We start from the raw sequence: 15,381 nt of genomic DNA on the forward strand, positions 1-15,381 counted from the left end.
TACTTTTGCTATTAACAAATCTTGTTTGAGATGAAAGAGTAAACATATACACATGTATTTAATGCATTTGATTTTGTATATCTTATTCCTGATAGGAATCCATAATATGATTTATGTGTATATCAGCTGTTGGTAAATAGTTAAGGAGGAGCAATGTAGAACCATCCAGAAGTCTTAGGATATTTGCTTTACTGTCATAGTTTAAATAAGACAGTTAAAGAGCATATTTTAATTCATTTATCATTACATTTCCCTCTGACAAACAAGATCAGTTGTACTTTTTCAGAAGTAGACGTGTAATTAAGCTTGTTTTTAGTGCTTTCCTTTATTTTGTGCTGGCAGTGATGGAAGGGGAAAGATCATTGTGTATGTTTTTTTCTAATATTAGATGACTTCTAAGAGTATATCTTAAATATTCATAATCAGTATGTATTAGTTAAAAGTGTCCAGTCTGAAATATGAAGTCATTATTAAATTACACAGTCTCTAAATGTTTGAGTCTGTGTTGATTAGATTTCAGTGATTGAAATTAAGCTTTTGGTTTCCCATTCTAAACAACTTAGGCTTATATTGGCAGGGGGTATTTAATCTTTTGGAGAAAAAAAATTTAAAACAGGCAGCATTCCATTTTTTGAAATTCTGTACTCTAAGTTAGTCTCTTGATGAGCAGATTTTACTTTTTCAATGAAAGACTTTTATTAAAAGGTATAAATTGTCTTGAATTGTTGATAGGTTTCAGCAGCCCGAGAAGAAGTCCCTGGTCGTCGTGGCTTCCCAGGCTATATGTATACAGATTTAGCCACAATATATGAGCGAGCTGGTCGTGTGGAAGGCAGGAATGGCACAATTACTCAGATCCCCATCCTTACCATGCCCAATGATGGTGAGTTTTGTTCTTTGGATTGTAATTTATCTAATCTTTGTAAGACTTTGTATTTTGAAGAAGTCTACGTCATACTATTGGAGCTGATGATTTTTACTTGCCAAGTTCTCAAGATAACTGAAAAATAGTGCTACTTAAAATACTTTTTGTTTTATTTGTAAGTTATATCCAACTATGTCTATCTTATTTGTGGCAGGATGGTAGCGTATTTTAGACATTCACTTTTTATTATTAGCAACAATATACCACGTGCACATACCACAAACACAGTCATAGTAGATAGAGAACTGGCTTCTGAGTCAGGAAGAACTGGGTTCAAATTCCAATTCTGACACAGTACTGGATATGTGACCCTGTACAAGTCATTTCTTATTGCTTCTATTCCTAGGCAACTCCATTCAAACTAAAAGTTGCAGAGACGATACCGATCTGCATTAAGAAAGGAAGTTCTTCACTGAACCCATTTTTCCCCCCATAAATATATATTAATCACACACATATAAATAAGTTAAATAGAAAGAGCATTGAAATAGGAGTTGGGAAATCTTACTAACTTTGGCTCTGTAACTGACTTAGTCACATGCCATCAAGTATGTCATCTAACCTTTTAAAGCCAATTCTCTCATGTCCCTCACATATTCTCCCAAAAATGTGTGGGATGAGCTAAATAATCCTTAAGGTTCCATCTGCCGCCAAAGTTCTGTGATATTCTAAACAACAAATCTTTATCAAATGCCTTTGATAGAGAGGACATTATGCTAGATTCAGGGAAAGAAGTATAAGTTACTCTTCCCCTTGTAATTAATGTGTGTATGTGTATATATTATACCTGAAAGTTTTAGAATTTTTATGTATATATTTATGTATATTATTTTGAGCTTCACGACTATGCTGAAGAAGTAGGTACTACAAATACTATCCCTATTTTACAAAGGAAACAAAGGCTGAGCCACTCGCTTCATGGTCACACATCTAGTCATTGTCAGAAGCAGGATTTGAATGCATGTATCCACTATCTACCATGCTGCTTCTCAGAAGGGTTTTACAATTCAGTTGGGGAAACAGTATGGAAGCATAAAGAGATACTTTGAAAAAACAGTATAACATTACTTGTGTTCAGTGGCAAATAGATGATGTGGACAGTAAATATTAGGAGAGGCCTGATCATTAAGGGCTGAGCTGACTGAGCCTGTTAGGAAAAGCTTGTAATTAGCAACTTTTATGTCTTCTGTGATTGTAAAAGAAGTAAATATGTTCTCATTGGCTGCTTGCTTCACATTCACTAACTAATGACATTTAAGGGAATTTAAATTTTATTTTTTATAATTATATGTAAAAATTTTTTGACATTTGTTTTTAAAATTTTGAGTTCCAAGTTTTCTTCTTCCTTTCCTCTCCTCACCCCTCATTCAGAAGGCAAGCAATTTGATATAAATTATATGAAGTCATGTAAAACATATTACCATATTGGTAATGTTGTGAAAGAAAACAGACTTTAAAAAAAAAAAGAATTTAAAAAAAAACACATTTGTGGAATTTTTAAAAAACCTTTATTACCTTGGTCATTCATAAATAAATCACAAGGTGCTTTTCAAGAAAGAAACTTTATTCCTTGGCTACTTTTTTCCATTTACACAGTAATAGTTTATTTCTTTACTTCCTTGTCTGGATTCAAATACCTGTTGTAACGTGGTACAAATTTTTTCATACATGTTGAGTGTTTTGTATTTGCTCATCTTCTGGTTTCACATAATGGGATATTTTGTCTGCTTAGTTTTTAATTAGCAGAAGCATAATGTAAATAGAAAGGTGATACTTTGCTTTTTCTTTCTCAACATTATAGTGTTTTGGTGTTTTTGCCAGAAGGCATTCTTTTCATAAACTTGAAGAACTTTACATGTCAGAAACATTTTACTTTTTAAAAAGCTAAATTACTGTGCACTTCCTCTGGGAATCATACATTTAGGTAGGCAACTATTTTTGAGTATAGATGATGTCTCTAGTTAGAACTGATCAATTTTACAATGTTGTCATATGTGGCTAACAAAACATGAAGTGTCCCTAAAGTTTCATTGTATTTTTAAGCTCATAAAGCTTTAAGTCCACCAAGACTTTTGGGATACCCTATACTTAATGGAATGATCATATTCTATTGTAACAGTGATTAATCTTGTAACCTTATTGAATAATTCTTATAAACAATTGTATTATCTTCTTGGGAGTCTCCTGTTCTAATATAAACTGTTTAGTAAAGTAACCCTGTATTATTATAACTATTTCCTCTGGTAGATATCACTCATCCCATCCCTGACTTGACTGGATATATTACCGAAGGACAGATCTATGTGGATAGGCAACTGCATAACAGACAGGTATGTAGGAGACCATATAGTATTCTGAAAAGTGCTTTCTACAATGGTAGTAATTTTGTTGAGTGACTTTTGACTTTTGTCTTTGGAAAAAAATTACATTGAGGTATCTTACAGAGTAAATCATGCCTTGTACGTGAGTATTTGTTGTAGCTTAGAAAGAGCACCATTTTGGGATCATAGTTCAGTTCTGATCCTGGCATTGGCACCACTGGGAAAGATACTTGACACTTCTGCTTTGTAAGCTTATGTCTCTTCATCTGTAAAATAACTTTTGTGCTTACACATCAAGTTGTTCTAAAACTACATGAATGTGAACTATTATTATTCATTACTTTGAAAGAGAGATGTGTTCATGGGTGTGGATACTTTATCACAAATGATCTGAGTTCTGCGGCCAAAAATATTAGCGGTTATTATCACTTGATAGCCAGTTGACATACTGCCTGTGATTGCCCCATATTAAAAAGCCTTTCCAACTTTATGTCTTTAGTGAGAATCCAGGCTCACTACCATACCACAATTAGGCATCAGAATAAGATTGATTATTTGAGTCATGGTGTATAGAGTGATCACATATTGTGGTATTAGAGAATATGGAGTGATTAAAATTTGGTTCAAATTATAACATCACAATAATTTTTGTAAAAACTTGGCTCATGTCTTAAAATAGAATTCTTTAGAACTTAATTACTATTTCAGACATTCAAACACAAGCTTGCCAATCTCATTTGCTGGTGGAGCTGTAAAAACTAATTGGGATTGGGTCCCTAGTAGATACCTCTTCTCTAAAATCAACATCTGGCTGGAGCTGTTGTTGCCTTTTGCTGTTTGTTGAATGAAGGTGTGTGTAATTTTATGAGTTAGTTAAGAAACTAAATCTCTTTGAAAGTCCTTGAGTTAATGCTATATAAGTATTAGCTAGAGGAATTGGGATCGTTTCTTCCAGGGAAGAAAAGTTTTAGGGGAAACATGATCGTTGTCTTCAAATATTTGAAAGTCTGACATGGAAGAGGAAATAGACTTGTGCTGTTTGACCTTATGTGGAAGAAGTAGCAGAAATGAGTAGAAAATGAAAAGAGGCTAACTTAAGTATAATATATGGGAAATTCTCCTATCATTAGTGGAATGGGCTTTTAAGCAAGGTGGTGAGTTCTATCTTACCTGAGGCTTTGGCTACATACTTCTCAAGTATATTGTCCAGTGGGCTCTTACCCTGAATGAGATGGCCTTTCAGCTCTTGGGTTCTGTGATTATTGGACAGAGCTACACATCCACAAGCCTCTTAAGTAAAAGTTGTCTTTTTTTTTCTTGCTTCGAAACACATTGTGATGGCTAAAGAGAAGAGATTTCACTTGCAATTCTCAAAAGTGCTGTTATACTTTAAGATGTTCCTTACTATTTTTTCTTATAAGAAAGCAATGTTAAATAGAAGATGTCATTTGGCAAACAAATGTCCATCCATATTTAACTACATTGGTAATGAGTTAGCATGTATAACAAGATGTTGAGTTTGGTATTAGAAAGTTATTCTAATAAAGTTTGAATTCTCCAGCTTTGCTGCTTACTAACTGTATGATCTTGGGAAACCTCTGTAGGCCTTGACTTCCTTATCTTTAAAATGAGACAGGGTTGGATTAGATAATTTCTGAATTTCTCTTCCTACTCTAAATCTTGGAATTTTTAACCATCAAAATGTAATATTGATATTGTTTAGGCTTAAAGATTCCAATCTTCTTAAAGTGTATTTTTTTCTCTTCTCTTTCTCCTCTAATTCCATCCAAGATTTACCCACCTATTAATGTGTTGCCTTCCTTGTCCCGGTTAATGAAGTCTGCTATTGGAGAGGGTATGACCAGAAAAGATCATGCAGATGTATCTAACCAGCTGGTATGTATGTGCTTATAACCTTTTGTGTTTTTAAAAAATGTACACCTTTTAAAATCTGGACCAACTCCTCCCCATTACTCTTCTACCTTTCTCCCTTGTTCTTTTCACCTCCCCCAAATTCCATTAATTACAGACTTTGAAATCAGAATTTTCAAGCTCCATTAGATGAGTGGAATTCATTGTAGGCCTGTTTATGGATAAACATAGCAATAACCTTTTTCTAAAAAAGATAGTTACCATCGCTTTTCAGGGTTTAAATATTATATTCTTTAAAGTCCATGTCTAATATGGCAGTAGTTTCTAAACCTTAAACCAAGCAACAAAACTGTTATAAATTTTATTGGTAGTTTTACTACTAACCTAAAAAGCATACAGTAAAACATTTCTTGGTACATTAAACAATAAACATTAGAGCACTGAAGAATATAGTCTTATGTGCTGTGTGTGCTATTTTATTTGGACAGTGACATTAGGAACTATTTCCTTTATTTGGGCTTAGAGTACAATTTTTTCATAAAGTAGACAATAAAATAACTGATAAATGCATCATTGATAGAGCGTGAGAGAGACCCCTTGTGGCTTGCTCTGTGATAAATCTTATTTGAACCCAGGCTTGGAGTATGGATTCTATGTATTGGTATATTCTCTAGAAATAAACCCTGCTGAGATTTAAATGATTTAAATATCTTTCTGCAATTCTAATGACAACAAGAATGTTTCCTTGCTTATATAATTCTACAGATTCCTGAAACTGGTCTCACTAATATCCGTAGAGTATGTATGAGGAAGTCACCTTTTAAGTGAGACTGCTTTGTAATGAGTATTTTTGGCTACTTTAGTACTTAAACTCTTCTGGATAATTCTAAGCAAGATTCATCTTATGCTGATTTCCACTCTGTTACCTAGGATTAGATTCAGGTTCCATGGTAGTTTCTTTACATGATTGATTCCATTAAACTTAGCAGGACAACTACTATGAAAGAAAAAGTCCTTACTCTAACATGTTAATAGAACCCTTTTTTGTGTGTGTGCTCCATCTAGTATGCATGCTATGCTATTGGTAAGGATGTACAAGCCATGAAAGCAGTTGTTGGAGAAGAAGCCCTCACCTCAGATGATCTCCTTTATCTGGAATTTTTGCAGAAGTTTGAAAAGAACTTTATTGCTCAGGGTAAGATACAAATGTTATACTTAAAAACTGTGTAGTAAACTTTATTGATGATTCTGAAGATGTTTGAATTGAAAGAATGTATTTGACTTGACTCTATGTCCCCCTTTTCACTCTTTTCTCCAGTCTCAGATATATTCTTTCTTGTTTAAGGCTCCAAGATCTAAGGCTAGGTCTTGGTTTCTGTGGAATCTTTGTCTTACATTAATCCTCTCTTGCCTTTCTCTTTTCTTCCGTAAATGGTCTTTCTCATTTTGAAGAGATTTTAGCTATATTCTCTTCTCTAGCTGATGTACCATTTGTCTCCTTTCACTGCCAGTGTATTAAGTGAGTGACCTTTATTTCATAACCATAGTTTTTTTTAAACACCTTTTTAAAATTAATTTATTTATTTTTAGTTTTCAACATTTGCTTTTAGAAGATTTTGAGTTTTAAAATTTTCCCCCCTCCCTCTGTTCCCCCTTCTTAAGACAGCATGCAATCTGATATAGGCTGTGTGTGATCATATTAAACATATTTCTACATTAGTCATGTTGTGAAAGAAGAATCAGAACAAAGGGGGAAAACCATGAGAAAGAAAAAAACAAAAAAAAAAGGAGAAAATATCTGCATTCAGACTCCATAGTTCTTTGTCTGGATATGGATAGCTTTTTCCATCATGAGTCTTTTGGAATTGTCTTAGATCATTGCATTGCTCAGAAGAGCTAAGTCCAACAAAGTCTATCATTGCACAATATGGCTGTTACTGTGTACGGTGTTCTTCTGGTTCTGCTCACTCAGCATCAGTTCATGCAGATCTTTCCAATAAACACCTCTTTGACTTCTACCTCAACTGCTCTACTAAACTATATCCTTGAAGGTCTCTAGGCTCTTGACAAAACCAATGGCCTTTTCTCTGTCCTTATTCTTGATCTCTTTGTAGCATTATGTTAATGTTTACCATCTAAATTCTTTCTTGGTTTCCAGGGTACTGAAGTCTTATTTCTCATTGATTTTTTTCCATCTCCTCTGTTAGCTCTTCTGCATCCTACAATATAACTGGACTTAGTTCCTTTGTTTCTCTCTTCTTCTCAGTTGATACTCTGTTCCCTTAGTGAATTGATTTTATGCCATAGCGTCAGCAATTACCACTATGTTCAGATCTGCATTTGAGTCCTCAGTACTTTGATTTCTCAGTATCACCTCAATCTATGTTCAAAACTAAATTTACTGTCATACTTCCCCCTCCCATCCCTATCCCACAACTCACTCCTTCTACATCCAGCTTTATCTTTCCATTTGTTTCCATTCCCTTATCCAGGAATTTTAATCCAGGCTCTTACCCTGTCTCTGTTTCCTTTTCTCTCTCCACCTTCTCTTTTCCTCCTCTTTACAGGAGCACATCCTAATTCCTTTCCTAGACTTTCAAGATCCTCAGTAATGTGCACTCCCTTTTTGCTATATGCTGCTCCCTTTCATTGTTCCCCAGAATGAATCCTTTATTCTAGCCACATTTGTCTGTCTGCCCCCGGACATAATATACACATTCAGAATTTCAGACTTTTGTTCATTCTGTTCCTTTCTCTTCTACCTTCTTCCAAGGTTTAGTGAAAAACCAGCTTGTTGAGAACTTTCTCAACTGTCCTATGCCATGATGATGATCTTCCTTATTCTGTCTTCCCCTTCTCTACACTTCTTTGACCCGTCTGTGTCCTCCCTGTTTTGTCACAGTCACGTACTGCCTTGCATTATTACTCTCCTTCTTAGCATAGATCTGTATTAATATATATGTACATATATTATATATTATATTTTATATATTATATATATACACATATGTATACACACATACACGTGCGCGCATGCACGATAGATAATCTTGTCATTATGTGTCGTCAGATACTTGATTGCTTTCAGAAAAGGGACTGTTACATTTTATTTATGTGCCTTAGTACTATGCTTATAATAGATACTCGGTGATTGTTTGTTGAATGAATAGGGCAGGCTTTTCTATAATGGAATTAATCAGCTCCCTTTACTCTGACTTTTTTAGGTCCTTATGAAAACCGCACTGTCTTTGAAACTTTGGACATTGGTTGGCAACTCCTTCGAATCTTCCCCAAAGAAATGTTGAAGAGAATCCCTCAAAGCACCCTGAGCGAATTTTACCCTCGAGATTCTTCAATAAAGCACTAGCTGCTACTTCATCTCTGTGAAATATTGGTTTTATTCTTCCCTTCCCCCTCTGCCTCCCTTCTGTGTTGAAGTTTACGTGTTACCCTGTAATTAAAACAGAAGAATAGGTAACATATCGTGCCAGTGTTCCTGATATTTTAAACTGATAATAGACTTTAAAATATCCTCTCTTCAAAAAGCCTGTATCTTCAGTGCTTTTTTAAAGTGGCTGCAGGGACTGAATTGAAGCTGTCTTTTACTGATGTGTGTGTTTGTACTTAATGGTGTAGTTAATCATCTAATTACACCCTAATTATTTGGGTCTCCTGGACCTTATTTCTTTAAACCTCTTCAGGAGTGTGACTGGATGAAGCTCTAATGTCTTGGCCTCCAAATAAAGGGCAAATCTAAGTTTGTCTGAGTCCTCTAGGAAGAGCCAAAGGCATATATTTAATTCCCCCCTTACTTGAGAACATCTTCTTTAGTCCTCACGCATACCGCTGTTCCCATGCTTTTGCTCAGAACAATGGTACTTGCTCAAGTCTGTTTGATGGACAGACTAGGAAGGGAAGCCTTTTCTCTCTAACTTTTACTATGTCGGGATGATGAGGATGATGATCTCCAATATTTGATCCCAGAGCACAGGCAACCATTGACCTTGATTCTGACTCTGGAGGGAGGAGGAACTCTTGGGTTTTGCTGCTACTCCTTCTAAGTTAGGTATAAAAACTTGCAACTTTTGCACAGTTGGTATTTATCTGGTGACACGGTGAGTTTCCTACTTTGTCCTCGTGATCCTTATTGAGCCTCCAATGCAGAGGACATGTGAGGGCTAGTTATTCTTGTCTGTGTTGCAAAAATCAAATTAGCTTGTTGGAAAGAGCATAGGAGCAGGCAAACACACTATCCATTCCACCTTGACAAATTAAGGCACGTTAGTATTCTGACATGCTATCAGTGTTTAAATCTCAAACATGTTTACCAAAAACTGAAAGCGTAACAGAGAGGGGAAAGAGGGTAATATGCTAGCATGTGTAAATGGATATTTTGAACTCTATTATAGAGCGTTCTGTTGACGTTCTCCATTTGGTCCTGCTTTCTGACCACTTTGGCCTCTCTTGGGTTAATCTCATGGCACAAATAGTAACACTGAGATTCTTCAGGATTCTGATTTGCTCCTTTCTGATGTTATCCCTGCAGCTGTCTTCTATGCAGCTTTTCCATTGTTTGGTCTCTTTGTGTTCTTTGTAACTTTGGTGCAATTGCAATTTCATTTCTAGTGCATTCCATCCTAAAGTTGTGTAAAATCCTTTTAGTTTTCTTGGGGTGGGAGGGGATTGTTAGCATGAAAATGTCAATGTAGAAACGGTGACATCTGAATATTACTCTATGAAAAATAAATGTTAAATAAAATGGAAGTTGGCTAAAAGTTATTTTCTATCCCTTTTCTAACTTGAGAATCTGTAGGTCACAGTAACTACAGTATAAGAAGCCATTAAGATTTGAAGTTTTATGAGTCTTAATTTTGAGTATAATCCATTATACTCACCCACGTATCCAGTGCATAAATGCAGAGGCCATGTTTCTTTCACAAAACTATTCCTCATGCTGCCCTTTCAGTTTCCTGATTATGTCGGAGAGAGAGTCTCTAGTAGGCCCTAATCTCTCATATTCTATGCTCTACCTTGGAGTTTAGTCTTTGGTTGACGTTAGTCCTTAGTTCTGCCACAGGCCTAATGCAGTATTTGTAGACGGCTTTATTTTCAGGGTGGCCAGGGGAAGTTGGGGCAGGGGATTAGGAAGAAGTGGGGAATGGTGTCTGCAATCTATTTAGTCACAAATGGTTGAGGGGGTGCCCTTCAGGAAGAAGTGGGATGAATGAAAATTATTTTGCTTAGAGTACTGTCAATCGAACATTGCCACTTAAACATTAGAGTGTAAGCATAAGATTTTTACAAACCTTGCGGGGGGGGGGGGTAGTTGTACTTAGTAATATCTTCACATAGACCATGCCGGATGTTAACAGTTTCATTTGGGTTGCCAGTGTATAACGTGTGATGATTTGAGACTGTCTTAAAATTTGGGCAGTAAAAATGTCAGATGAGGGTGTTCTCAGCTAGTTTTTACCATTGTGTTAAAACTTGCTTTTTAGGCTAATCAGTTTATACCCTGTATCAATTCATTTTACAACAATTCCTTATTTTACTGAAGAAAAAAAAGAAATTTCAGTCATTTTAGTTTAAAGAGAATATTTTCTGTCTTAACTAGGTTTAAGTGGTTTTTTTCCTCTTCAATGATTTATCAAAGAGGCTATTAAAGGAACTTGTTAACTGGTGTTTGTTTTCAAGTGACTGTCAATCCAGCCTGGGACTTCAAGCAAAGGAAAGACCTTTTTTAGGCAGTTTCCTTCCTGGCATGTGAAGGCAGTTGAGTGCATGATGCCTTAGGTAGCTAAACATTGCTAGTTTATGGAAATTCCAAACCCTTATTACACTATTGAGTGGAAGCTAAACCATCACTGGGTGCAAAGAGAAAACATCCCCTTTTGTCTTCAGAAACAAAATTATTGTCATTTAAAGAATAAAAAAAACCCCTTCAAATAAGTCAGTTGGGGCGATGTAGCAAGGGTGGAAAAAGTGGGGGAAATTTGAAATCTCACTGGTACTGTGATTGATTTGGTTCTGTTTCTCAGGAGAAAGGGAGCACAAAGTAGTCAATGCTGCCTGCCTAGCACAACCTATTTTGAGGTGTGGGGCCTTGGTCCTTCCATCTGTAAAATTGCTGTCCCAGTACTTAGTGCTTCTAACTGGTGCACAGAAGAGAGCAGCTGCCTCACCCAGTGTAAGCAACCCTGAAGTTTGGGGATTGGCACACTAGAGGTCAGTGACTCAGAATTGATCATGTGCTGCCAGATGACAGGGCCTGAGGGCTTTTCCCCTGAGTTCTGTTTTTGAAGAAAAACAATCCAAGGCAAGAGACTAATGACTCAAAAACAGGACTGCCTCAGATCTGATATTTCAATTTAATAATACATTTATTAAGATCATAATGTTGGTCAAAGGATACCAAGGTAGTTTCAAAAGGAAGAAATCCAAGCTGTCAATAGCTGTATGAAAAAACCCAAATTATTAATACTTAGAGAAATATCAACCTAAAACACGTCTGAGGTTACTTCTTTGCATTCATCAGATTAGCAAAATGACATAAAAGGGAAAACTATGGGAAAAGTTGCATATTAATAATGCATTTATGGTGGAGCTGTGATAAAAACTGTTCTGGAAAACAACTTAGAAAATTGTTCCCAAAGTCACTAAACTGCCATATCTTTTTTATTTTGTTTTTTAAAATAAAATTTTCTTGGTATCTTTTTTTTTACATCATTATAGTTATTCCCAGTATCCTTTCTTTTCCCAGAGAGCCATTCCATATAACAAATAGTATTTTTTAAATACAAAAAAAGAGGGAGGTGTTAATCAGCACAACTGAACAATATCTTGAAGTCTGACATATAACACCTGTGGACCTCCCACCTCCACATAGAGGTAGGTTGCGGTTATCTCTTCATTTGAATCATGCTTGATCTTTCTAATTTTGTTATATTTGCTTTTTTAATTTTTCTTTTTTAATTTTCTTTATTTTAAAACATTTTCATTTTGCTAAACATAAACCAATTAAATGTGGGAAAAAATGTACTCATTTTTTAAAACTTCTGAGTTCAAAATTCTCTCCCACCCTTTCCCCCACCTTGAGAAGGCAAATACTTTGGTTTCAGTTGTGTGTGTGTGAGGCCATGCAAAACATATGTCCATATTAGCCAGTTGCAAAAGAAAACACAAACAAAATAAAACAATAAAAATGAAGTTAAAAAAAGTTTCAATCTGCATTCAGAGATCATCAGTTCTCTCTCTGGAGGTAGATAGTGTTTTTCATCATGGGTCCTTGGAATTGTCTTACATTATTGTCTTGATCCGAGTAGCTAGGTCTTTCACAGTTGATCATACTTATAATATTGCTGTTACTGTGTACAATATTCTGTTTCTGCTCACTTCATTTTGCATGAGATCATCTAAGTCTTTCCAGGTTTTTCTGAAACCATCCGGCTTGTTATTTCTTATAGCACAATAATATTCCATCACAATCATATACTGCAACTTGTTCAGCCATTCCCGGATTGATGGACATCTTATTTTCTAATGCTTTGCCACCACAAAAATAGCAGCTATAAATATTTTTATACAAATGTATCATTTTTCCTTTTCTTTGATGTCTTTGGGATACAGACTACAGTATTATAGTTCTTTGGGCATAGTTCCAAATTGTTCTCCAGAATGGATGGACTAATTAACAACTTCACCAACAGTGCATTCCTGTCCTAGTTTTTCCACATCCCCTCTAGCATTTGTTATTTTCCTTTTTTTCATATTAGCCAATCTGGTAGGTATGAGGGGGTATTTCAGAGTTATTTTAATTTGCATTCTCTCATCATATGACTTTTTCATATGAATTGATAGCTTTGATTTCTTTTGAGAACAGCCTATTCATGTCCTTTGAACATTTATCATCTTTATAAATTTGGCTCAGTTGCTTATATATTTGAGAAATGAGACCTTTATCAGAGAAACTTGTTCCAAAATTACCCCCCTATTTCCTGTTTTCCTTCTATTTTTAGCTGCATTATTTTGTGTAAAACTTCTTTTAAGTTCATATAATAAAAATTAACTTTTTTCTATTTCCAGTAATCTTTTCCATTTTTTGTTTGGTCACAAACTCTTCTTTTATCCATGGATCTGACAGGTACATTTTCCCATGCTGCCCGGATTTACTTATGATAATCACCCTTTATGTCTAAATCATTTATCCATTTTGGCCTTATTTTGTTATACATTGTGAGGTTTTGGTCTATGCCTAGTTTCTGCCAAATTGCTTTCCAGTTTCTAGCAATTTTTGTCAAATATTAAGTTCTTACCCCAGAAGTTGGGATTTTGGAGTGTATCAGACACTAGATTATTATGGTCATTTACTGCTACGTATTATGTGCCTAACCTATTCCACTGATCCACAACTCTATTTCTTAGCCAGTATCAGATTGTTTTGATGCTTACTACTTTGTAATGTAGTTTGAAAACTGGAACTGCTAGGCTGCCTTCCTTAACATTTTTTTTCATTGATTTCCTTGATATCCTTGACCAAAATTTGTTCTCCCAGATGAACTGTTACTATTTTTTTTCTAACTTTGTAAATTAATTCTTTGGTAGTTTGATTGCTATGGTAAATAAGTATATTAGGTAGGACTGCCATTTTTATTATGTTGGCTAGAGGCCTACCCATGAGCAATGAATATTTCTTCAGTTGTTTAGATCTGCCTATATTTGTGTGAAAAGTATTATTTAAATTGTGTTCATATAATCCCTGGGTTTGTCGTGGCAGATTGACTCCCAAGTATTGTATATTGTTTGCAGTTATTTTAAATGGAATTTTTCTGTCTCTTCCTCCTGGCTTTTATTAGTAGTATGTAGAAATGCTAATGATTTATGTGGATTTATTTTCTATCCTGGAATTTTGCTGAAATTTATTGTTTCAACTAGTTTTTAAGCTGATCCTCTAGGGTTCTCTAAGTATACCATCATATCATCTGCAAAGAGTGATAGTTTTGCTTCCTTATTGCCTGTTTTTATTTCTTCAATTTCTTTTTCTTGTCTTATTGCTATAGCTAATATTCCTAGTACAATATTGAATAATAGTGGTAATAATAAACATCCTTACTTCACTCCACTTTATTGGGAAGGCTTCAAGTTTATCCCCATTATAGATAATGCTTGCTCTTGTTTTTAGATAGATATTACTTAATATTTTTAAGAAAGATTTCATTAGTTCCTATGCTTTCCAGTGTTTTTTATAGGTGTTGCTTTTGGTCAAAGATTTTCTTGCATCTATTGATATAATTATATGATTTTTTAAATGATTTTTTATTGTTTCTGTTCTTGACATAATCAATTATGCTGATAGTTTTCCTAATATTGAACCAGCTCTGCATGCTTTTTATAAATCACACGTAGTCATAGTGTTCGATTTTTGTGATATGTTGCTGTAAATGCCTTGCTAGTGTTTTTTTTTCTTTTTTTCTTTTGCATCAATATTAATTAAAGAAATTGTTCTATAGTTTTCTTTCTCTGTTTTGGCTCTTCCTGGTTTAGATATCAGCACCATATTTGTGTCATAAAAGGAATTTTGTAGGACTCCTTTACCTATTTTTTCAAATAGTTTATATAGTATTGGAATTAATTGCATTAATTGGAATTAAATGTTTGGTAGAATTCACTTGTGAATCCATCTGGTACTGGGGATTTTTTTCTTTAGGCTGATCGATGGTTTGTTCAATTTATTTTTCTAAGATAGAGCATTTAAGTATTCTATTTCTTCTGTTAATTTGGACAGTTTATTTTTTATAAATATTTATCCATTTCACCTAGATTGGCCTTTTTACTGACAAATAATTGAGCAAAATAGCTTCTAATTATTGCTTTAATTTCATCTTCGTTGGTGGTGCATTCACTCTTTCATTTTTGATACTAGCAATTTGTTTTTCTTTCTTTTTCAAATCAAAGTAATCAGCAATTTGCCTATTTTTTCGTAAAAACAGGTTCTAGTTTTATGTATTCAATGATTTTTTCTTTTAATTTTTATTAATGTTTCCTTTGAGGATTTCCATTTGGTGTTTAATTGGGAGTTTTTGATTTCTTTTCTTTCTTTCTTTTTTCTTTCTTTTTTTCTTTTTTTCTGGTGAGGCAATTGGGATTAAGTGACCTGCCCAGAGTCACACAGTGAGTAAGTGTTATGTGTCTGAGGCTGGATGTGAACTCAGGTCCTCCTGAGTCCAGGACCAATGCTCTATCCACTGTGCCACCTAGCTTCCCCGA

The 15,381-nt window shown here is 34.7% G+C and overlaps 1 protein-coding gene across 1 annotated transcript in view; it reads left to right on the forward strand.

Annotated features, from left to right (window-relative positions):
* The window catches only part of ATP6V1B2 (ATPase H+ transporting V1 subunit B2), a 34,476-nt gene extending 24,594 nt beyond the window's left edge, over positions 1-9,882 (forward strand). The window contains exons 10-14 of the mRNA XM_020969592.2: positions 733-883; positions 3,173-3,255; positions 5,038-5,142; positions 6,184-6,313; positions 8,343-9,882. Coding sequence (XP_020825251.1) covers positions 733-883; positions 3,173-3,255; positions 5,038-5,142; positions 6,184-6,313; positions 8,343-8,485 — 612 coding nt within the window. The 3' untranslated portion in view covers positions 8,486-9,882. The remainder of the gene's footprint in view (positions 1-732; positions 884-3,172; positions 3,256-5,037; positions 5,143-6,183; positions 6,314-8,342) is intronic.
* The last annotated feature ends 5,499 nt before the right edge of the window (positions 9,883-15,381 follow it).

The sequence above is a fragment of the Phascolarctos cinereus genome, unplaced genomic scaffold, assembly GCF_003287225.1.
Source record: "Phascolarctos cinereus isolate Bilbo 61053 unplaced genomic scaffold, phaCin_HiC Scaffold_2;HRSCAF=192, whole genome shotgun sequence".
Taxonomy (NCBI): domain Eukaryota; kingdom Metazoa; phylum Chordata; class Mammalia; order Diprotodontia; family Phascolarctidae; genus Phascolarctos; species Phascolarctos cinereus.